This window comes from Rissa tridactyla, chromosome Z (genome assembly GCF_028500815.1).
Source record: "Rissa tridactyla isolate bRisTri1 chromosome Z, bRisTri1.patW.cur.20221130, whole genome shotgun sequence".
NCBI classification, from domain to species: domain Eukaryota; kingdom Metazoa; phylum Chordata; class Aves; order Charadriiformes; family Laridae; genus Rissa; species Rissa tridactyla.
The window spans coordinates 18,309,280-18,331,945 of NC_071497.1; the positions used below are offsets into that span (position 1 = coordinate 18,309,280).

The 22,666-nt window shown below is 42.6% G+C and overlaps 1 protein-coding gene across 7 annotated transcripts in view; it reads right to left on the bottom strand.

Annotated features, from left to right (window-relative positions):
• Positions 1–22,666, bottom strand: part of SEMA6A (semaphorin 6A) — a 120,224-nt gene that overhangs the window by 22,737 nt on the left and 74,821 nt on the right. For 3 of the 7 annotated variants that reach the window (XM_054185062.1, XM_054185060.1, XM_054185059.1), the window contains exons 12-19: positions 20,122–20,277; positions 18,533–18,709; positions 17,667–17,807; positions 17,491–17,571; positions 15,463–15,521; positions 13,615–13,635; positions 13,432–13,482; positions 6,352–6,516 (exon numbers count right to left, since the gene is read on the bottom strand). In XM_054185062.1, the coding sequence (XP_054041037.1) occupies positions 6,352–6,516; positions 13,432–13,482; positions 13,615–13,635; positions 15,463–15,521; positions 17,491–17,571; positions 17,667–17,807; positions 18,533–18,709; positions 20,122–20,277 (851 nt within the window). The remainder of the gene's footprint in view (positions 1–6,351; positions 6,517–13,431; positions 13,483–13,614; positions 13,636–15,462; positions 15,522–17,490; positions 17,572–17,666; positions 17,808–18,532; positions 18,710–20,121; positions 20,278–22,666) is intronic. The other 4 variants (XM_054185063.1, XM_054185064.1, XM_054185065.1 and 1 more) reach the window with 4 other exon arrangements.

Below are 22,666 nucleotides of genomic sequence, written 5' to 3' on the forward strand. Positions count from 1 at the left end.
TGAACCACTAACAATGGCTTTCTGGTATTTATCTGACACAGAGCTAAAACAGTGCTCCACAGCAGGTATGCCGTGATTAGTCTCTGAGACATTCAGCTTCTGGATAAGTTGCTTGTAAGAGGCATTCTAGACATACATAGGGTTGGTTGGTTGTTTGTGAAAAAAAAAAAGATGTTTTTAGTATTTTGCCCAAGTAGCTAGTATACGTGACAAACATTAGTAAGTCCCCCCTCTAGAAACAGGGATGTTTACAGTAAACTGATGCTAATTAATCTCAAAACATTTTAGAAAAAAAATATCTATAGGGCTTTGTCTAGCATAGACTCATCCAACCAACCTCTGTTTAAATCCTAATGGGAAAAGTAAGTAGGTTTTAATCTAGATGTGGATCTATAAAAGTTTAAACTAAGTCCCGTGTCATCTTGTCTTGTGTAGGTGAAATCCCTTTGTGAAGCACTACAGCTCCGAGTAACCACACCTCTCACTTCAAATCTCAGCCAAATGCTACAGAATCATAGACAGAATCAGGGCAACTTCCCTACTCCCTTTCTCACAGCACTCTTTTACCAGACTGCGGGGGGAAAAAGACTTAAAAGTATAGTAAGCAAAGAATCTGGTCTGATTAGATCTTCATTGTTTCCTCAGCACTTGAAACTGTTAGTGAACTGTAAAGTACTTGCAATCTGCTTTATGTTTGTGCGTACAATGGTTTGAGACGAGGAAAGAATAGCAATGTTTGTGTAGCTTCCTCCCAGGCACACATGCTTTGAGTTAATAGCTCTTCCCGAGCCCCATCCAGGCAGAACTGACTATGGTGCAACTCCTTCTCCCATTAGCCTAACACTTTTGTTTTTAGTCAGTTCTTTCTGACAACGCCAGGACAATGATATGGATCAAATACAGAGTATTTGCTTCACCTTGAAAATCCAAGCCCTCCCCCTCCGACCTGCAAACACAGACTCAAAAGATAAGTTTTGACAAATTTTGTGTCACTTTAAATCTTCTCCTGAATTATTACAAAATGCCAGCAAGGTAACAAAAAACTTCTCCCTGCTTCCTCTGATAAGAAGTGCTTTGAGTCTTTTAGATCCTTGCACATACTGGCATACAACAATATTTTTGTGTAAAAACATACTCTGCAAATGTACTTCCTGGTGCAAACCCCAGCCCTCCCCTGATGAACACTGGTTGTTTAATTTATGTAAAAAAGAGTCCGAAGCTTTGCTTTGCCACAGATTTTTTTTTCTCTCATTTCATGTCTACTTGTAAAGTATCTTGTTAAATCAGCACTTTACATTCTTTATCATAACTGTACCTGAAGTTTCATATAATTCTGTCTCACTGCAGCAGAATCTGCCTGAACATTTGCAGACTCTCTGGAGACAAGCATTGTCAGCATTTGGCAAATCTTTCAAGTAGCGATAATCACAGTAAAATTTAGTAACACTGCCACTTGTGTACAATATAAAATATCTTCTGGAGTCAGGTTTTGAAATGAACAGCCCTTGGGCTCCCCAATAGCATAGCCTTCTCCAAATAGAAGAGTTGACTTGCTAATGATGTCTAATTCTGTACCAGAGGAAGGACTGCAGTTATTATTAACAGTCACATAGATTCTACAGTCTATAAAATAATAGGTGTTAGCAGATACTGTATCTACAGGAGCATTCTTGACATCCAAATACAGCAGCAAATCTGTAAACTGTGTCCATCACATCCTACTTCTAATCAGCTTTCTACCATTGTTACATGGATATCGAAAAAAGGCTTGTTAAGGAAAGAAGATACCACCTCATAATCTTCACTTAATGAGTGTTGAGACAAGTAAGAATACAAACATTAAGCCTCCTAGCAGCAACGCTACACTTTCATCATTCAGTGCCCAGCTCAGCCACGTCCACCTCAATGCTGTGGAGAAGAAGCTGTAGCAGAACCATGAAACTGTAAGCTGAATTTGCAACCAATTTATCAAAACTGTGATTAAAAGGCAGGCTCCAGGCATTTAGGGAGCAAGTGAGAAAGCTGAGCAGTTGGCTGCATTTGTGCTAATGAACCCAGGACTTGAAAAGCATGAGGCATTTCTGAAGGGCGGCAGGAAGGACAGGAGGCAGCAAAAAGGGCAGCAGGGTAATGAGGGGCAAGGCCAGCTACTTCTGAAGAAAATAACTTTGTTTTCTTCACATAGGCCTCTCTACGAGCATACGTGTCTACTCCCCCCTTCGTTAGTAGGACGATTACAGAGAGACACAGCGCTACGGCACTACTGGGGTACAGAGGGTAAAGCCTTGGAGCGCTCCACAGGAGGAGCTTCACGACTGCGGAGGGAGGGAGACCAAGTACAATGGCAGCAGGGGGGAAGGTTAGACGGTGAGGTTAGGGAAACTGTTTCGAAAAAGGTGAGAAACACACAATTAAATTAACACTAAAACACAGCAAGAAAGGAAACAAAATGTAAACATACTCTAGAACATGTTTTTTTTCTTTTTCTTTTTTTTTGTCTGGGGAGGAGACGGAGGAGAAGAGGAAAGAGGGGTGCCATTTGCCCAATCAGAGCTGATTTTTTTTGTTTTGTTTCTTGTTTTTTTTTGTTCTGCAATAGGAAGGGCAGATTCCCTAATGGCCAAAATGAAAATGCCACTGGGATGGCAATGCATAGTTCCCACTCCATGGGTTGCACTACACATTTTCATCTTGGCAAGAAATATGATGTAGCTCAGAAACAACAATCCCAGAGTATATTTAGCTACTAAAGCTGTGGCATACAAATGTCACATTCCCATGATTCAACCCTTTTAAAGAACCCCCTCTTCACACCCCCACAGATATTCCCCAAGATGCCTGCACTGAATTAAAAGTGAAGCATATGGATGGATGTGACATCATCAAAGCACCCGTGTTACAGAAAAAAAAGCAGCAAGTGGATTCTGTACAATTAGTACAACCAGTAAGGAGCCATTTATGGGCACAGGAAAAGAAATAAAACACGGTCCAAAGGATTAGACACAACCAATGAAGAACAACACAAAGCACCTTGCAACACAAAGAGAAAATGTTAAAAAAAAAGGAATACTTTTTCTTTGTGAATGTGTGAAAGTAAAAGAAATCACAGCAAAAGTCGAAAACAAAATCTTGATAAAAGGATAGTAAGCGTAACATTTTCTGATTTAATTTTGTGTAAGAACTCTTTCCATTGCCCTTTTAAAACAACAAATCAATAGTAATTTTGGAGCCAACCGGCTCTGACTGGGCAAGGCAAGGAGTAACACCACACAAGTAGATGGTAATGGTAAACAACCATGCGGTCACCTCTGCCGCCATTGTTTTGATTGCGTGTAGACTGCTTCCAGCTTTGTCAATATTCATAATTAGGCACCAAAGAATGCATGATATTTAAATGACCCTGTCAAGTGCTAATAAGGCTCTTTGGTAACCATCACTCCCTGGGGAGGGAACTATTGAATGTAAGCCACCTCATCAGTCAGTGAACTGAAGCGAAAATGATTAGAATCCAAAAGCTATACATTTATTAATATTTTCACTGCATGCTCTTCTGAAAGCTGCTACTGGCATACAAGATGCTTTTAAGAGCTGGCTTTCCATCTATTAAACATTGCTTCGCAAAAGATTTGTGACATAGGGACCCACACATAACAAACAGTGCCATTAAAATGCATACACGTCTCCGCATTCCTCTGGGTACATAAAGGGCCAGATCTTCCACTATCCGTGGTTTCTGACACTGCTCCCCCAACTGACGCCAGCAGAAGAGCTGGGTTCAAGGCTCTCTTCCTCCCTTCCTCATTGAATCTGCTTAACGACGTCCCCTCCTCTCAGCGTGGAGGAGAGAAAGATAGCACTTACTTTCAGATGAGGGAACACTGGATTTTCTAAGAAATGCCCTCTCACCTCAAGCATTTTGGGTATCAGGTGTTACTAACAGACTGGACAGAAAAAGAAAAAAGCCGTATGTTTTGGCTGTCAGCATTATCCCTGATCTATTGCTATTGAGGAAAGAGGAGTGCTAGGTAAATCACATGCCATCTTTAGAAGGGCATGCAGGTTTATCTGCCTTCCCTCCTCTACATAGGTGATACCCAGAAATCACTTTTTCTGAATTGCCCTTCTACAGCTGAAGGGCAAGGGCTGAGGAATTAAATGAGGACGATAACTCAAACCAGGCTTAAGCAGGAATGAGGAATCTGAGCTTTTGTCTTCAGCATTCTCAGTCCCTTGCACCCTAAGTTATGCGTTTGAAATTTTCCTCTGCTGAGGCTCAGGAGCCCACAGGTCTGCAGGGTGCAGAGGAGCTCTGTGTGTAACTCACATGTAAGCCTGATCAGGTTTTAGAAATTCACTTTCTTGCTTTAGATTTGCAGTTATTCTCCCAAAATATCTACAGGATCAAGCTCTGAATAAAAATTGTGCAAACAGGGACCACTTCTAAAACTCAGTTCAAAGAAGAGGAGCAAATGGCAGTTCCCCCTTTTTATAGGAAAAGCTAATTGCTGTGAAGTGGGAGACAAGTTTGCATCCTCTGCCTGAGGGAATTCAAATCTTCATATTCCATTTCCTGCTATCAAGCCTAAAAGCCAAGGCTACTAGATTAACGTTTGCTGTGGCATCTCAGGAAATTTTACTGCATCTGCTACCTAATTTGACCAGCCTTCTCGCTGGAAAAGCGCTTCAGGCTTTGTCTCTGCTGAGCCAGCCAGGTGACGCCCATTGCCTTTATGGCTAGGAACCATAAGGCCTCTTTGAGGTCAATCGTGGGGAGTTCAGTGAGAAATCCAGGATATCCCAGGACTGTGGAAGGCACCGTGTATCTGGGGCTGTTGTGAATAACAGGCAGTGAGTTCACAGTCTGGGTCCGGACCTTTGCCAGCTCTGCTGAAGACTGTTCTGCAATGGTAATGTCCTCATCAGCCTCTGCTGAAAGCCTCCACAGCCAATGCTGTGGAGCCAATTCAAGATTCACTGGGTCAGAAGGAGGGGAAGGAATATGATTTAGTAACCTACTAGTTTGGGCAGACAATGCAAAGCAGCAGGTCTGGCGTTGCCAGTAGCTTCTCCAGGAACAGCTGATGCTTTTGTCTAATGAGTTTTTCATGTAAAATGCATGAACAATAGAGACTGGAATCCACATTTCAATTAATATTTTAAGTGTTTTATATCAAGTATTCATAGCAGAAAGGACTGAAGCTCATGTGTGTTCTTGCCCCTGGTGAGTGCCCTAACCACTCAGCAAGTGAGTTTCGCTCATACCCATCCTCCTTCTAGCCTACTGAGTACTTAATTAGTCCATGCAGAGCGAAACATCTTCAACAGAGTGGAGACTGAAAGAAGGGATCTAAGAACACCCTGGAGAAGAATAACAAGGACTCAGATCTCTCTAGGCAGTGGAGCTATTTGAACTTAAGTCCCCTATTTACAAAGGAACCATTTTAACCTCTTTGAGACACAGATTAAACGGAGCTGGAAGAATGATGGAGGGCCAAGATAGAATGAGGGGTCACCACCATCCTTACACAGGAGAAAAGCTTCTTCCTCTCTAAGCATGTTCAAGTGGCAAATTTAGGCAATTCTCTGCCTAATTCTCTTTATGTATAGCAAAGGGGAACTGAAGGCCGAAGAACAGGGCTGTCACTTGTATTAGATCCAAGTGTGCTTTGGCACAGGGCTGAACACTGAAATGACACCTAAATCCCAACCTTTTGGTCCTTTAAGAACGCAACACAGGATCTCTTCCTGCCAGCAGTCGCCTCCTCATCTTTTAAAATATGCTAATGACCTCCTCAGCCCCCACTCTCAAAGGTATTTGATGCTCAGGTCTCATTGAAGACAGCAGGACTTAGGGCCAGTGGCTCTGACTGCTCTCAGCTTTACTTCAATGGTTAAACTATCGCAGACCTTCAGTATCTCTGTCTGTTGTTGAGAGGCAGAAATAACGTGAAAGTAGCCAAGATCTGTTGTGCTGCCCTGGGAATTCAGACAAAAAGGCAATACAAAAGTGCACCCTTAATACAATGGGAAGCCACGGATCCTCCTCTGCCGGGGAACAGGGAAGATAAGTTTAAAGAGAGCTAAATCCCCACTGTTTCCCTCCTTCCTGTACAGATGCACAACACACTCTGCAGAGACATACACTTCTGTTTGTTTTGTGTGGTTTCCTCAGGCAGTGAATTATCTAGGACTGAGCCTGAGATTGGCTGTTTAGTTTCAGGCTTTACGATAAGCTTTTAATTATAGCACAGGAGTTTCATTACATGTTACTCTGAGCCAGCTGGAAGCAGTTACACTTTAGTCCTCCCCTCCCTCCCTCCTCACCACAGGACGTCATTTCCAAGGCCTTACCCTTCTTGTCTTGATGATTATGGGATGAAACTGCCACATATGGATCTGTATTTTCAGATGAACCAAGCGTATCCTTCCAATCCAGCATGCGTCCCCTACCATCATAACCCTGTTGAGCGCGAGAGTCGGAAGTGGTGGTGCTTGGGACTAGGGAACTGGAGTGTCCTGTTTACATTATAAATACAGGTAGGGAAGACAAGTCTCATTAGTCACTTACCACGCTCCCTCACCACGCTCAGGAATGCACGCAACTGCTTTGCATCCGTGATGGGCTTGACTTAGGCTGTGCAACGTTTCAAAAGTCCTTCAAAGCATGGCCCCGGGGAAAGGGGGATCTGAACCTTCCAGATCAGGGTGTGAGGAGGTGCCTGCACGCCCCATGCTGCCGCTGGGCTGGCGGTCGTGTGCTTTTACTCAACCGAGCTAAATGCGTGTGGAAGAGGGGTGAGCAGGCTTCGTCTGAGTCAAGCATCCTATGGCTGGATTCAGTACACAGGCCTGACCGACACTGAAGTCTTGGCCCGTGCTGGCCGGTACTGGCTTCGTTAAAAAGCAATTTTAAAAACACTTTCAAACGGAACAACTTCTGACATGGCCGAAACTGAAGGGGAATGCCAGAAGAGCTACAAGATGGCGACATCAGTGTCTCTCTGCCCCCGGGGGAATGAAGGACTGCCCAGCCCCAGTGTGCATGACCCTGCGGGTGGGAAACGTGCAGGCCCCATCAGCAGTTCGCACCCCCTTGCACCTGCGCCAGCGGTCCTGCCTGAGCGTCCGTCCAAAACGGCTCTGAGATAAGCATGAAACTGAACACCATTTCCACTCAGGGTGACAGTGAGGACAAAGCCTTACCACATAGATCTGCCCAAGAACCCATGACACCAGCAGCTGTGGGACAGAGGTCTCACATGCCTTTTTTCCATTACAACTTACTCTAGACATTGTTAGCGTTGTCCTGGACAAGGCTGATGAGCTCCTCCTCGCCTATCAAATACACCCCAACAGACAGCACGTTCACAGGACATGCCCTGCTAGAAACACCACACAATTTTAACAGCGGTTTGGCTGGGGCAGGGACATGTCTGTAGACTCATACGTCCTTTGCAGCTAGATCCTGAGAAGTACGCCAGCACCCAAAATGCTTGGAGTGCTTGGAGTCTACCGTCCCTGGAAGATGGCTCTAACCTGGACTTCCCAGTGGCTTCGGGCACCGGAACTCCATCCACATCACAACATTTTGACCTCAAAACTGTACAAATCTCTGAAAGTTCCCTTTTGGCACATGCACCAAAATGAATTATTTTCAGCAGGACTGAAGGAACTCTGGGCCTGGTTAATTTGATGTGGTGTATTTCCCCTTAACAACTTTCCTGAAAGAGCCCATCAAAAGAGGGGTTTTTCAAACATGCTCAAACACAACCTAACAGAATCAGATTATTCACAGACAGATGGCAGATAACACTTTTTCTTCAGATAACGCTGGACAGACTGACAGCAGCCCTTCTTCTTAACAGCCCAGTATATTAATTTTTCTTCTTCAGATGTGAGTCCCTTGGAAAGGAGTCCAATCACCAGGCTACAGACTGCCCATGCAGGGACCCTCTCCCTGCTCCTTCCCTCCATGTTGTTTCACTGCTCAGAACAATAATTTGAGACTCACTGAGGGAGAGACAGAGCAACACGAGGAGCCCAAATTTAAAGCCTTACAAAGAAGGCACAGAGCTAGGCAGGTAGAAACTGTGCTTCTCTAGTTTACTTTAACAGTCACTGGATAAGCATAAAGCTTTTGGAAGCTGCATCTCAAAAAGGCTGTTTTAAATGGCTCCTAAAGCCATCTAGCCCCAGCTCTCAGAAGTGCAGAGAGTGCTGATGAACCTAGGTCCCCGGTTCCACTTCAGCAATCAAAAGTCCAAATGTTGGCCACCAATGCTCCCAAGGTTTTTGATGCACCCATGTGCTTTGTTTTATCCAGCCCTTTCACCAGCTTCATGAGGTTGAACTACCGATGAATTCAGCAAAAAAGCTGCAACATCTATTAAGATGCAGCTATGATTTAAGGAGCTCCTACTGAATATTAATGGTCTTAGAGGAAGAAAATGTCTGTGCCTCTCTATATATTTTTGAGGAGCCCTTTTGATTTACTGTACAGGATTATATATGACAGCACTTTGGACTGTGTTTTGCATAGGACCTGGACACAACTAACTCTTCCAGTACTGATACGCTTAGCAGGGAAAATTTTGGTCAAATTCACTGTGTTCTCATCATGAAGCCAACCTTCTGTTACTATGGCTAATCATTAACACAGTTTAGCTCTGGACCTCAGGCTGAAGGCTTATACTGACAAGGGCACTGGATTATTTTTTACCTCTCATGATAGGAAGTGTGGTTTCTCTCAGCCATCTTTCTTTAACATGGCGAATCAAAGGCTGTATTTTGTTGAAGACAGAGCTTTTAATGTCACTCAAATACTAAAGAGAAGCCAAACGTTACCCACTTCTAAAAGGTTTCCATAAGCCACAGCATGGCTGGGAGCATTGGTAACACACAGTTAGATGGATGATGGACTCTGATCCAAACGTGCTGCCTGCTCCACAGCAGTCCTGCAGCAGGGCTGCTTGTTTCCAAAAGGACAGGTAGAGGTCCAGCAACTGAAGACACACGCCCTCTTGAAGCAAGAACACACTGGAGCATGAAAGCGTTCACCCCTACACCATTTTACGCTTGTCAACTCCTGTGCTCATCCCCAAGAAATAAGAGAAATAACAGGACAGAGAACAGGCCAGAAAAAGGAAATTATGAGATTTCCATGTCTTCTTTTCCCTAAGGACTAAACCACAGTGCCAGCACTCATGGGGTTCCAGTCTCCAAGTTAATACCTCATTCAGCAACCACAATAATGTGTACAATATTTGGTCAGCCTACAAATAGTGCTGCACTCAACATAAGAAAGCGATTAACCATAGCTTGATAAGGAGGTAAAAGAGAAGAAACTCTTGCCAAGTAGCAATCATATTTTATGCCTGTGTTTGATATACATTTATATACCCATATCTCTGTCCAGACACTTGCACTTTAGGTGTGCTTAAAGGGGGAATTCTAAGGAAAAGCCTTTAAGTATACTTAAAGAAAAACACTTCTTAATACAGTAATCTAGAGAAAGTACATGCCTAAGGGACACATTTTTCTGTAAAAAAAAAATATATATTTCCTGAAACATATGCTGCAAATACATAGAGAACTTCTTCGTAATGGAAAGCTAAGGCTTTGTGAAGATATTAATGTATACCAGATGGTCGTTAGGTAGAGAAGGGTTTCACACAAACGCGAGAAATCACTCTATTCGCTCTGTTACTAATGTGTTAGTCTAGTACACACTGAGAAACAACCTTCCACACCTAATCGAGATAAACTTTCTTCCACTTGATTTTGAGGAAGCAGAGCAGCAGCAGGTTAAACCTTAATAGCCTGTCCCTCTTGTGTTACAGCTGCTTTCTGCAAACTTACTACTGGGCAGCGGCTGCTCCTGTAAGTAGTACCACTGTGTCCTGTAAGTGCCTGAATCGCCAGTCCCGCTGTGTGAATTTCACCTCTGAGCAGACTGGCACCACACATACATGAGGTAGTTAAGTTTCTCTCCTAAACAGAGAAAAGACTGAAGTGGCAGGCAACCCAGGCCTGGCCCTCTCACGCACAGCCATGATTAAACCTGTACAACGTGCTGTATTGTTTCTAACATGCAGTGGGCCTTTTTTTTTCCATTACAGCATTTTTATCACTCTGACATTGTAAACAGACATCGCTGCAATATAAAGAGGCTTTAGCATATCTGAGATGTGGCCAGTACCTCTATGTTAATATTGGTTAATACCTAAATATCTAAAAAAACAATTCTGCCTTTGTTTTAAAAGAAACCATCTGAAAAACTGCAGACACGGTGCTTTTCAGAATTCTTTGTTTAAAGCAAACATATAAAGATCAAAATAGACACACTTTGAAAAAATCTGCTTTAGGTGCTTCCATTATTTGCAAAAACTTTTCATTTGGAGTGCTGTAATCAAGTAACAGAAGGAGAGTAAAAGCACTTAGTGTCTATGGGCACGGATAATGATTCAGAAGGGCTGCACTTCTGTAACTATAGCTCATTCTGAAGTGCACTTGTAAAATATAAGGAGTTTTTTTCAGGTTTAAAACAAAGACAGGGATTCAATACGTATTTGATAGTTGCTCTAATATGCACAAGTCATTAGGATCTCAGAGGTTAAGATGTCTGCACACTATCCCATTAACAGCTATAGCAACCTAATTAGACAATTAGAGGGAAAGGCTAAATCAATACTACAGAGGGAGAAGGACTATGGCTGGGGGGTAAAATAAGGGCCCAATTCACTAAGAATTGATGTTTCCAAAGGTAATTGAAGCTGCTTACAATTTTGCAGAGGAATCTAGCCTAATCTCCTTGTTTAAGTATGTGGCTCTTGCATCATTTCTCTCTGACCTTCTGCAGCCAGACCTTGGGTGTCAAAAGGGATGCACTTGAATGCACCTGTGTGGACTTTGCACTTTACTTGTTTACACCTGATCATGTGAGACTGCCCCAGAAAAGGGAGCCCACCTGCCAAATTCTGGAGGAGGCTGACGCCAAGGATGCAGAGATTAAGCGCTTGGTTCTCCTTTCATTCACATTGTTACAGATTGTCAGTAAATCTTTTGAAGTGAGATGATTTATAGTGGAGTAAATCAAGGGAATCAAGCCTTAAGTCGTCTTTTGCAGCTGGAGTTTCAGATGCCATTGGATATATTAAGCCTGCTAGATCCACAAGCACCCAGAGCATTCACTTGGTCAGTATTCTGGTATATCCCAGCATTCTGAGGTTTAATCTATTATGAAATAACCACTTACTTATGCATTTAACTGTATTAAATAATATTAAAATGTGCCATTTATAAAATTTTTGTTTTCTCAAGAAGAAAAACACTTGGAACAGTCACTACAATTAGCAAACACAAGCATGCTTACTGAGACTGGTTTACTACCTTATGCTGTAATTTTTTACACTCCTCATGTGCAAGATCAATAGAGGTGACTAGCACATTTCCTTTCATATTTTGCCATGGTAGGTGAAAAGAAAAAACTGACTGCAATAATATCACAATGAGTATTTTAAATAAATCCATAAAAGGAAGAGCTGACTTGCCTACAGACCACGTTATCAGGATGTACCTGAGGAGGGTTAATGAAATAATGTGTGGAAGACAGGACATGAACGGGAACTAATGTTAATGTTGGCGCAGCATTTCTCCATCTAGCTATTGGGTCTCACTTTAAGAGCAGGGTAAATTCATGGAGTCTGTCTTTGGGCTTGGAATGCCTGGACACCAAAATGGACTTCCTTTTGTCACCTGTACAGCCTGGGACTGCAGCTGTTTTCACTCTGCTGCTCACTTGAATTGTTTTTCTGCTTTCTTGGTGAGATGAAACTATCAACTTTTGCTAAAGTCCCTACTAACATGGTAGCTGATGCAGTACAGAACCACAGCCCCATGCTGTCACTGTGCAGCCTAAGAATGCACTTAGAAGCAGGAAACCTAGAACATTTCTGGCACAACAGCACTATGCCCAAGGCCATTTCCTTTACCTTTACATTCAGCAGTACAGATTTTGTTATTACTGTTCTTTAATTACTGCTCTGTGCATTGGAAATATAGCAATTTTCAGATGAAAGAAAGTACAAGCTGTATATGCAGATGAAACTATGAGTCTTCCATACATTATGAAGTCTCAACTTGTCTTTGATTTTGTATATCCCCTTCACTGGTTTTCATTATCATACTTTCAAACAAGTTTCACCTGCACGTTTTCCATTTCCTGGTAATAAGCAACATGGGGAATTTAATTTTATTTTTACAAATGTTGAACTGTATTACTGTGCCTCCAGTTATTTATATTCCGCTGTACTGAGCTGTCATTGGTTCTGTTTTGTACCTACATATTTTGCAGGCACGAGATGAAAGGATCAATTAAATGTTCATCACAACTGCACACTAAACTACATCTTGCTACATCTAGCCAAACATATGGTGAATTTGCCCTAGCTCTGATGAACTGTTAGTCTTGTACAGCCTGAAAGCAACTTCACAAGCAAGCTCCCAACCCACATGGAAATTTGCCACTGACTTCACTGGGAGCAATACCACACCTCCTTTTAGCTTGTGAGTACTTGTCTTTGTTCAGGATGTCTATAAACTATCTCAATACAAGTCTAGGTTTGAATTTAAAGTGATTAGTTATTCTGCAATAACTCCTTATGAAGACATTTATTCTGCACTCCAAGTACCAGCATAATCCACTTACAAATATACAGAACAAAGTGGTGGAAAGCAGCTGCCTCATGGGAAACTGCTACTCCAGGCTTGGAGAAATACTTCTCTTCAGCTCAGGTCATTTAATTTGCTATGCAAATCCCCCCCCCCTTTTTTTTTTTAAGATCAGACCCCATTTAGGCATTAGGATACTGCAAGCATGGACAAGATAAATGATTCACCCTAGAAGTGACAGGAACCGTCAGGAATCAAGGCATAACCCAGTCTCAAATCACATGGGTAACAGGTTAATTTTCCTTATAAGAGATCTTTTGGTAACCCAGGGACAGTTCTGCTCCTTCTCCTAAGGTATCTCTGACTGGCTGCTGTAGCAGTCATGACACCAGCCTGGACGACTCATGAGTGGGATGTGAACTGCTATCTTGTTTTTCCTGGCGAACAGATAAGATGCATCACTGTACCCAAGTGTTGCTTTGTCTGAATGTTCAGATGAAGCATGCTCTTAATCATGTCTGCTGGCATGCCACTAAAATGGGCTATATCTGACTCTAATTCAATGGAGACAGTTTTGAGGGAGGACTAGAAAAGAGGGATTGAAAATCAAGAGGTATGATTCAATCCTAGTTGTAATTAGTGAATCGGGCCCTAAAAAACAAGACAAAACAAGTGAAAAGGGGTAACAGGTATTTCAGTACAGGAACTACTAGCTAACACAAGGATCTGGGGAGAATTTTTAAAAAACACCCATAAACTGACCATACACTGTGTCGTAAGACATTTCATGATCAGGTGAAGCAGTTGAAATGTCTATGAACAAAATAAATTGGGAAGAAACATTAAATAAAACAAAAGTATGAAAATACTTAAAAGTTTAGTAAAAAGTGATTCCTCCAAAATGGATTTGCTGTCAGTAAATAATGAAACTAAGAACTTCCTTACCATTCAGGGCTACGAAGGAATCTGAAAGACAAATAACAGGGGAAAAATCATTATTTCTCTCTCGTTTTTTTCTTTTTAATAGTTTGCTGCTAGCAACCTTTTATGGTTCAGCTGATATTTATATGTATGTGATTAGTACCCTAAGGACCCAGGCAAAATAAATATTCAGACAAACCTGAAAACGTCCGGCTTTGAAAGTGCTCGTGACCAGCGCGGCGCAAGGGATACCAAGCGGGAAAGCCAGTGTCCTCCCTGCCATGGCTTTCTTTGCAAGATCAAGTCCTAATCTAAGGCAAGGCACTAAGTGATGTAGCCAGCAATGTGAGTCAGTGAGGACAGAACTCACATGATCCAAGACCACATGAAGGAATAAGATCAGCTGGGTTAGCAGGGAGTGAAATCTACCCCTGCGCAGTGCGAAGGTTCAATGCATCCTTCAGGGCTAAAGAGGGATTTAGGCAGGATATGGGCTTTGTTGCTCTCTGCACAGGAGCAAATCTCTCTCCATGAGTACAATGTTCTTTTTCTGAATAACTTCCTACCCTTCTTTCATATTTAACTGATATCACGTACACTCCACTCCGGTCTAACCTATTTGCCCAAGGAGAGCAGAACTGGCTGAAAAGGGCAAAGTTGCACCAGCTGGGAACTGACCTGATTTTGGTGCTAACCCATTTTACAGGGAGCACAGGAGGGAATATGTGTACACCTCCTTCAAACACTTAGAGACAGCCTACGTAACCCTATCTTAGGGCAGAGGCAGAGGGAGGCGTAGCTGAGATGGGGGTCATGCAGAGGCTGAAATCCTTGTACTCCCTTAAGCACAGTGGATCACAGTAATAAATGGCTCTTGAACAAGGATGCACAAGGCATGAGAAGGCTCTGGCTTTCTCCAGAGCAGCTGCCCTGCACTGCATCTCACGGCATACTCCAGCCCTCCGTTATTTTGCTCTGTATTCCAAAAGCAATGACTCTCTCACTAGTACATTACTTCCTCAGCTTCAGCAGTTTTATTGCATCTACAGGCATCAGTGCAAATTGCACTGAAAAGAATGTGATTCTTGATTTCATAAGGTTTATAAATAATATTTGGGGCTCAGCATTAAACCAACCTTGGCAAGAACATTTGGAACGAGAGCTGTCCTGAACACAGATGTCGGTATTCCTGAAGGCTCAGGAATCAGCATGCAAGGTTTCTTTGCATGCAGTGCAAGCTGTGCACTTTTAAGCACCTTTGTGCAAAACATAAATGTTTAAAGACTGTGTTTAAGCTTCCAACTGATGCTGTCAAAACCTAAGGATTACCATTAAAATTTCTCAGGCAGAGTCAGTAGTGCCTGACCCTTAATACCGCTACATTGTCCAGCCTGTGTGTAAAATCCACTAAGATTCACAAACTAAGTAGTTCCCACTTCTTGATCCAGAGCTGAAGATATATTTCACTGTTTCCCTGTCCTGCACAGGAATGTAGTCCAAGTCACAGTCTACAGCAAGAAACCAAGCCACTTCTGTACATCTACATAAACAACCCAACAACCATGGCTTATAAAGACAATGAACACCCCATTTATTATGCCATTGCTATAATCAACATCCTTTGGAATTGAGGTTTTCTCACTATGTAACTGCTTTGAAGTCTGGTGTTTGTATTAATCCCACCAACTGGGCTATTTTCTTTAAATACATTAAAACAACCATTCCTCTTTTGAACCTGCATCGTTAGCTGTGGTTGCTGTCCCTGTTGTGGCTTACATTGCCACAAAAGAATGCCCGACAGGTAATGGTGGCTTGAGGCATTCAGAAGGATGCTGTGACACATGGTAAATAGTGGGTAAAAGCTTTGCTTACTTTGGCAGTCTCCCAGGCCATCTGTATTGCCATGTTCTATGTCCTGTTCAAATGCCAGTCTAAATAATAGAAAAAACAAAACAGTATGAATAACAACAGTCACAGGCACTACCAGAAAGAAATTATTACACGTGCAACTGAAATAAAGTCTCATCGTGAAACTGTCCATTTCTTCGCAACTTCCACACAAAGGCTGAAAAATTGCAACTTAGACATTTGAGTTGTGTAATGATTTCTTGGCTTCTGATGATGCATTGTCTTTTTATTATTACTTTTTTTAAAATCAACTGCTCATTGTCAAGGGAGGCAAACAGATTCATACTTTTTAAACTGTTAACTCTATAATATAAGATATTATCAGAAGCAATTATGATTCTACCTTAACTTGTCCATATAGTAGACAAGGTGTGCCGATACTCAGACGGGGGAAGGAAGTGAACCCATTGGGTAGGTATCGTGCTGGGGGAAAACAACCTGCATTTCAGCAATCATTTAGGTAGTGTGCTGGACAAGGCTGCAGGGCGTAAGCTCCAGTCCACAGAAGGCATTCCACTGAACTCAAGAGGCTCTATTGAAAAACACTCACAGGGTTTTCTAGCTGACGTGCTCAGTTTACGCTCCCCACTGCCTGTGATTTTGGATAACTAGTGAAGCTGTTCTTCCAACTTCCAATACAGTCAAAGGTGAATGATAAGAACCTCGGAAAACCTCCAACACAAGCGCTTGTCTATGTTAGTTAGGATCCTGCCCTTGAAGCATAATCACGCAAGCACCTTGCAAGCACTTCATTCCCACCTCCATGTTCATAAAACCCTTGCTCAACTGTCACCTACTCCAGGAGGGCATCTAACATCTCTGCTTCCTTGGCAGAGATGGCTATTTTAGAAGCTCACCAGACATCTTCACAGCTGATCTGGACCCCCTTCCTAAGTGCTATGTGCTGAACGGAGAGTGACCTGCCTTGCTTGTCTCTGAACTGCACCACTGCAAGCTGTGCTGCCTCTGTCTCGATGGATCTATTGATAAACATGGAAGCTACTTTTAAGAGTAAGGTACAAAAGTACCCTACAACTTGTCACAGAAGTCCGAAATGACTCAAGCACTTTGGGATTGCTGAGAAAACCTGGTAAGGACACAGGTGGACTTTAACATTATTCTACCAAACGTCCAGTCAGGAATAGTCCACACTCTCATAGTAAAGCATATACAGACAGATATAGCTATAGCATCCCCAGGGGACAAAACAATTTGAATTGAAATAGCAATTTAAGAACAAGACAAAAGCTCGGGGACGGTAACTTATCCATATATACTGAAGACCTCTATAGAAGCAGGCTTAAGTGGGGCTGGCTATGGGCTATCAAGGTTGTGTGATGTTTGTGCTACACTTCCACCACTGCCTTGACGAAGTACCTCAGAGCAGGCAAGCATGAGGTGTGTCAGACGCGGCCAAGAAATGAGAGCTCTGAAGTGGGCCTGTTCCCTGCAAGGAGGCTTTAGTAACCACATTTAAAACCTTCACAGACTTTCATTATTATAAAATAATTAAATTCTACTATTAAGCAAGGGGAGATCCAGCACTTCTCTGAATCTGCTATAAGCTCTTACTGTGCTCTGTGATTCCTCTTAGTAATGCACAGTAAATTAGAAGGACTGGTTTTGTTTTCAGTGGACAAATTGCTTCAGTAATTTAATTTGGATTCTATTGCCTCTTTAATCAGCTGTGATGGCTCCAGTGTGGGCTGGTCCAGACATACCCATCCAGTTCCCTCCTTTCAATAACACGTGGACCTTAGTACAGCTCTTTCATTTTCTTCTTCCTCCTCCTTCAGCAGTTACCAATCAGCTGAGAGTTCACATCAAAAAAATTTGTGAGACGTTTCAGAGGTGAATGCAAGTAAGGTAGAAAACAAACATTTCCCACACTTTTCCTTCCCTAAGAGCCCCGTGTTTCACATTGCTCTGCCCAAGACCGCCCGGCGCCACCGCCAGAGCTTCACGGCCTGTCCAGCCAGAGCCCTTACTCACTTGGAGCCAAGGACCAGCTGCGTGCATGCCCCGCTCTCCTTCACCCATCCGCAGTAGGGGTCCCTGGATGCTATGCAGGCCCTCGAGAAAGAAGAGCACAAGGTGGCATTCATGAGCGCTCCCGTTTTCCCCACGCCTGGTGCACAGGCTTCTGACAGCCACCAGAAAACACGTACTTTTTGCATTTGCCGTGACGCTCGCAACGTCCCAAGGGGACCTTGATGACACAGGTGGAGAAGGCGACGTACAGAGCACTGCTGGGCTTGTCAAGCTGCATGCCCACAATCCGCTTGTCCTCCACGCCGTCGTAGCTGCACCTGATTTGAAAAAAAGTGAGAAAAGTTATAAATGAGTTCTGCTGGGAAACCAGATGAAAACTTAATGATTCCTCAAGCTGAAAAAAAAACCCAAACAAACACAAATCCTCCCACAAAAAACCCTGAGAAAAGTAGAATTGAACAAGCCAAGGAAAAAGAATATACAATAGCCACTAAAACCACTGATAAACATACAAGAGAATATTAAAAATGCATGGGACAGGGGAATAAGAAGTGGAGAGCGACAGCACACCAGACAAGCTTTCTGAGGGCCCTTCATTTTTTTGTGTTTATTCTTCTTGAGCACTCAAAGTAGCTGAAATTTCTGCATGATTATGGCCCACTTCAAAGCCCCCTTAGGCATATTTGAGGAAGGCTGAAATGCCGGAAATTTCCCTTGGAGAGCAGCTTGCTGGTTGTTGAGTTATTTGGAGAAGAATCAGGATTTTTTTTATAGGATTAGTGAATTAATCTTCCTTTGCAGAATTTCACTTTTAATTATACATCAAATGCTGCATAGGATGGTCTATTTTCTACACATACTAAATAAAAAATATCTTATTCCAATGTAGAGACTGATAAGCAGACATCCCCTCCCCAAACAATTTAAAATTACTCAAAAAACTTGGCTTCTCTAACCACTTCCCTTTTCGAGGAACGACCTACTCTGGGAAATTGGAAGTTCAAAGTCACCCATACATAAGTACAAAGAATCAGATACACACTTTTCAGGATTGTAAATGTTCATCTCCTCCAGGAAAAGGCTGTCATTTAGGAAACCACTGTTTCCTGTCCTTGCCAAGAACTTCAGGATTATTCCCTTCTCTGATCCCAAGAAAACCACAGTGTAGTTCTGATACGGCCCAGCAGCAGAGTCCACGGCAATTTTGGTCAGGCGGTATCTAGAATAACAATACAGCATTTTGCATCACTCGGGATTAGATTGCCATTTATTTTCTCACTTTTTCCACTTCAGATGACTGCGTGGTAACCTTCTCGCAACCATGTAACATATTTAAGCACTTTTCCTAGCTGAATAACCCTATAAGTCAACACAGACCGTACCAGTTTGGCTCCTCAAATGGTGGGGAATTTTTGTGTGTTGGACTGCACGTCCATATATCCAATAGTGAGCAGAAGTGTTTGCAGAAAGCTGCAGGGGTGCTAAGAGTCTGCGGCCATTTAGGAATTATCCTTCCAACCAAAAGCAAAGTACTAGCCTGGTGAATCCTTCAGGCAGGGAAAGAAAATCAGCACAGTAATTTATTTTTTTTTTTAATGTCAAGCTCTGTCACATTAAAAGCAGCAGTAATGATAAATGATATATATACAACTTCTTTTTGGCAGGAAAAGCTGTGCCAGTGCAACAGTGAGATGCTAAACACCATTTTACCTCACTAAAAATAATCACACAACCACCAATAAGTAAGTTCAGTGCTGAGATGACACTGAACCTTGTGATGACACAATTTATTGAAAATGAGAACTAGTAATTTGGTACCAGTTATCTGGTACTGGCGATCAAAGGAAAGAACTCTGCAGATCTTGCGGCTCTTGTCTTTGGTTGGAAGTACAGAACCTGACATAAAAACCTGGCAGAAGATACAGTAGTCAGACCCTTCCAGAGTTAAACACTGCCTTGCACAAAACTCTACCCTTGTACAGAGGAAGAAAGGAAAATACGGCAGAAGTTAGTCACATTATTCTGTTCACGACCAGAGGGTAGTGACCACAGCAGAGAGTGGGAACATATTTTGATAAGAAGGGGATGGTGTATTTGAGGCTTGCTGATTTACGAGTCTTTGTTCAAATCTCTTCATTATTATTTTTCTCTTGTTGCCATAGAAAAGATACAGATTATGTGATTACTTCTGCCTGTACACTTCTGTAAACATTAAAACATAGCAGTACATATCCCGACAGACATCTCCATATCCTGTGAACATATCCTGGCAGACATGTTTGTATCCTGTGTACATATCCCTGGGCTGTCTACTGATCCTTGCCCAAAGTTTTCTACAGAGCTGTCTCAAACACCGACCCATAAGCCAACAGGCGGGTCAACCTTCCCTGCACGGCATTTCCTCTGAGATCCGGTTTCAGCATAGCGTGGTTGGAAAGGACTGAAGTTTTTTCCTATCTTGAAAGCTGCTCAGGGAGTTCTGCAGCATCTGCTCAGCGCTGCCATCATTCCTAGCTGAATTCATGCCCAGCATACCAAGGATGTTTACAGAGTTTGAGAGTATTCTGAGCAAGACTATTAGCACAAATTGACAGCTATGATGAGGACAAGAGCCCACTTGGAGCTACATACCTGACCATCGTTCTCAGGAACCAGGGTCGATTGACAATGGAAGGTACAGCCTCGTCCATCAGTGGATGTGTTTTGATGAAGTTCAGAGTATCATCTGGGAACTCGTTGGAGGTTACATATTTTTCTAATGATGTAGAGCCAGCACAGCAACCGGGCCTAAATAAAACAAGAGGGTAAAGCCGGAACACTTATTTGGTGCCTAGTGCAAATCTCCTTTTCTAATGAGGCCCTCAGTGAAATCTAATGTGCATTACAAGGGTTTAAATGGAGGATTGAGAAGTCTGGCGGAACCTGTTCAGCCCCTCACGGTAAGCCTAAAATCTTGCTCTATCCTTCACTCAAAGGACTTAACACATCACCTAAAAGCACAAAGACTTTTCTTCAGCAGGGCTATGACACACACAGTTCGTAGTTCATCCACTCACATGGAACATAATCACTGCATGTGTGCATTTGGCTTGGTGCTGCCCACTGGCACAGGTGCTTTCTGATCTGTAACTTGTCTAGTTGACTGTTCTTTCATGGAATAAAAGTAGTCCCTAACACACAGAAGGAAGTTGATTTTTTTAGCATGTGTGAAAGAATGCTGCTTTCAGTCCTGTCTGATAGAAAGAGGACTACTGGAGAAGACAACCCAGCAGTCATACATGTAAACATTGGTTTTACCCTTCTTCCAATTTGGATGAGATGATTTAAATATGACACCACATTGAGGACTTTTACTGAAATGTTATCTAATCATTCTTCGACAACTTAAATGCAAATCTGCTCAACCTGTTCCTAAAATCTACCCTGCTCCTCAGAGGTAACTTAACTTTCCTGCCTGGATGGGTCATTGCTACACGGGAAGCAGCAAAATGCTTTGCCTGTTATTAATATTTTATGGGTTATTTTCTCCAACAAAAGGTCCATTTGACCCCATTTCCTAGAGCATTATGATTCTTCAAGGCTTTAAGCCACTGTGAGATGGGAAGATGAAAGACGGACCACCCACTCGTAAACGTGCTGCAGCGTCCATTTTTCATCTGCCATGACATGGGTAGAGCCACTGATATCAATGGAGTAAAGCAAACAAAATATAGCGCTGGTCCTATCATATCCATTGCTCAAATTTAGATAAATATTCAAAACCTAGGTAACTAAATGTTATGTAGGAAGGCAGCATAAGACTGGAAGGGACTAGCTGGGTCAATGAGTCTGGTCCCACACAGCTGTTCAGTGAACACTACACGCAGAGATGCTGTGCTCTGCCTCTCTGTATCCAAAATATTTCATTTGTCTTGTAACTGCATATGGAATTAGCAATAGAAGGAGAGAAAGAGAAACCAAGGAACCACTGGTCTCCTAGTTTCTTGCAAGGGCACTGATTCATGAGGTGACATTCCCAGAGAACTCTAGGGAGCAGCCTACGCTTTCTGGCACTGTGGCACTAGAGTTACTGTATATCTAAACTGGAGGTCTGTTTCCTCCTAAATCCTAATCATGTGATTGGATTAATCCTGCTTTAATCTCAAAACTGGTTTAATTGAGTAAACATAGAATTGAGTAAACCCTGCTGTGCACTCCGGCCAAAAAGGAAAGCAAAGGCCCTGAAAGGCTCTGGTATGTTTCTGAGAAATGTTACGATCAGTAGGAGCACTAATGTTTTTGCACCATACTGAGATATCCAAATAAAAATGAACTTATTTCAAAGGTGTCTTGTGCCTCTCATGCATTTGCAACATAAGTTAGAAGTAATGGTTATTTCTATTAAGCAGATTGATGACCAAATGTTACATGAAACAGTGTTCACCAGTTCAGTTCACGTTATCTCCTGCTGCCTTAGAGGGAGCAGTATTACCCCATCTTCATTGTAACTGTCAGCCTGCTATTGGCTCATCCCGCAAACTCATAGTGCAACTTTCTCTTCTTCCTTCCCGCGGAAAGAGGAGATCCCTTATTCTCCTTTTCCCCTTTCCTGCCAAAACTCTCTATCTGAGCAAGTTGCAAACAAAGGACCTTGGAGCCCTTGTGCAGCCTTGCACTACCAAGGCAGCCCATCATGTCAACAAGTTGTTGAAACACAGCAAAAATGAGGAGAAAATCCACCAACAGTGCTAGCAGGTGCCTTACTAGGGCTCAGAGCAAAAACAGACACGGATTTTACCAGATTTTCCAGCCACCTCCAGTCTCTTCTCTTGAGTGACAACTTCAGAATAAAGACAGCACAGGAATACTATACTCGGCAACTCTAAAACATGATGGGCCAAATTTGGGTTTAGGCAGAAGCTCAGTTGCCACTGCGGAGCTTCAGATGTGTTTTTCTTTTACGTTATGTAAGATCACAAGCAATGAAAAATATACATTAAAGTGGTAAAGCTTGACTGAGATAAATGAATTTTCTTTATCTACATTCATATCATATTCTCAGAGCAAAATGCCACTGGCGTAAATGAATTAACAAGTGGCTGTCAACAGCAACTTCTATGAAATGGGTGCTTGCATGAAATACAAAGACAGTGTAATCGAGGAGCCACGCAAACAGGAGCGAAGTGGAAGCAGGGAA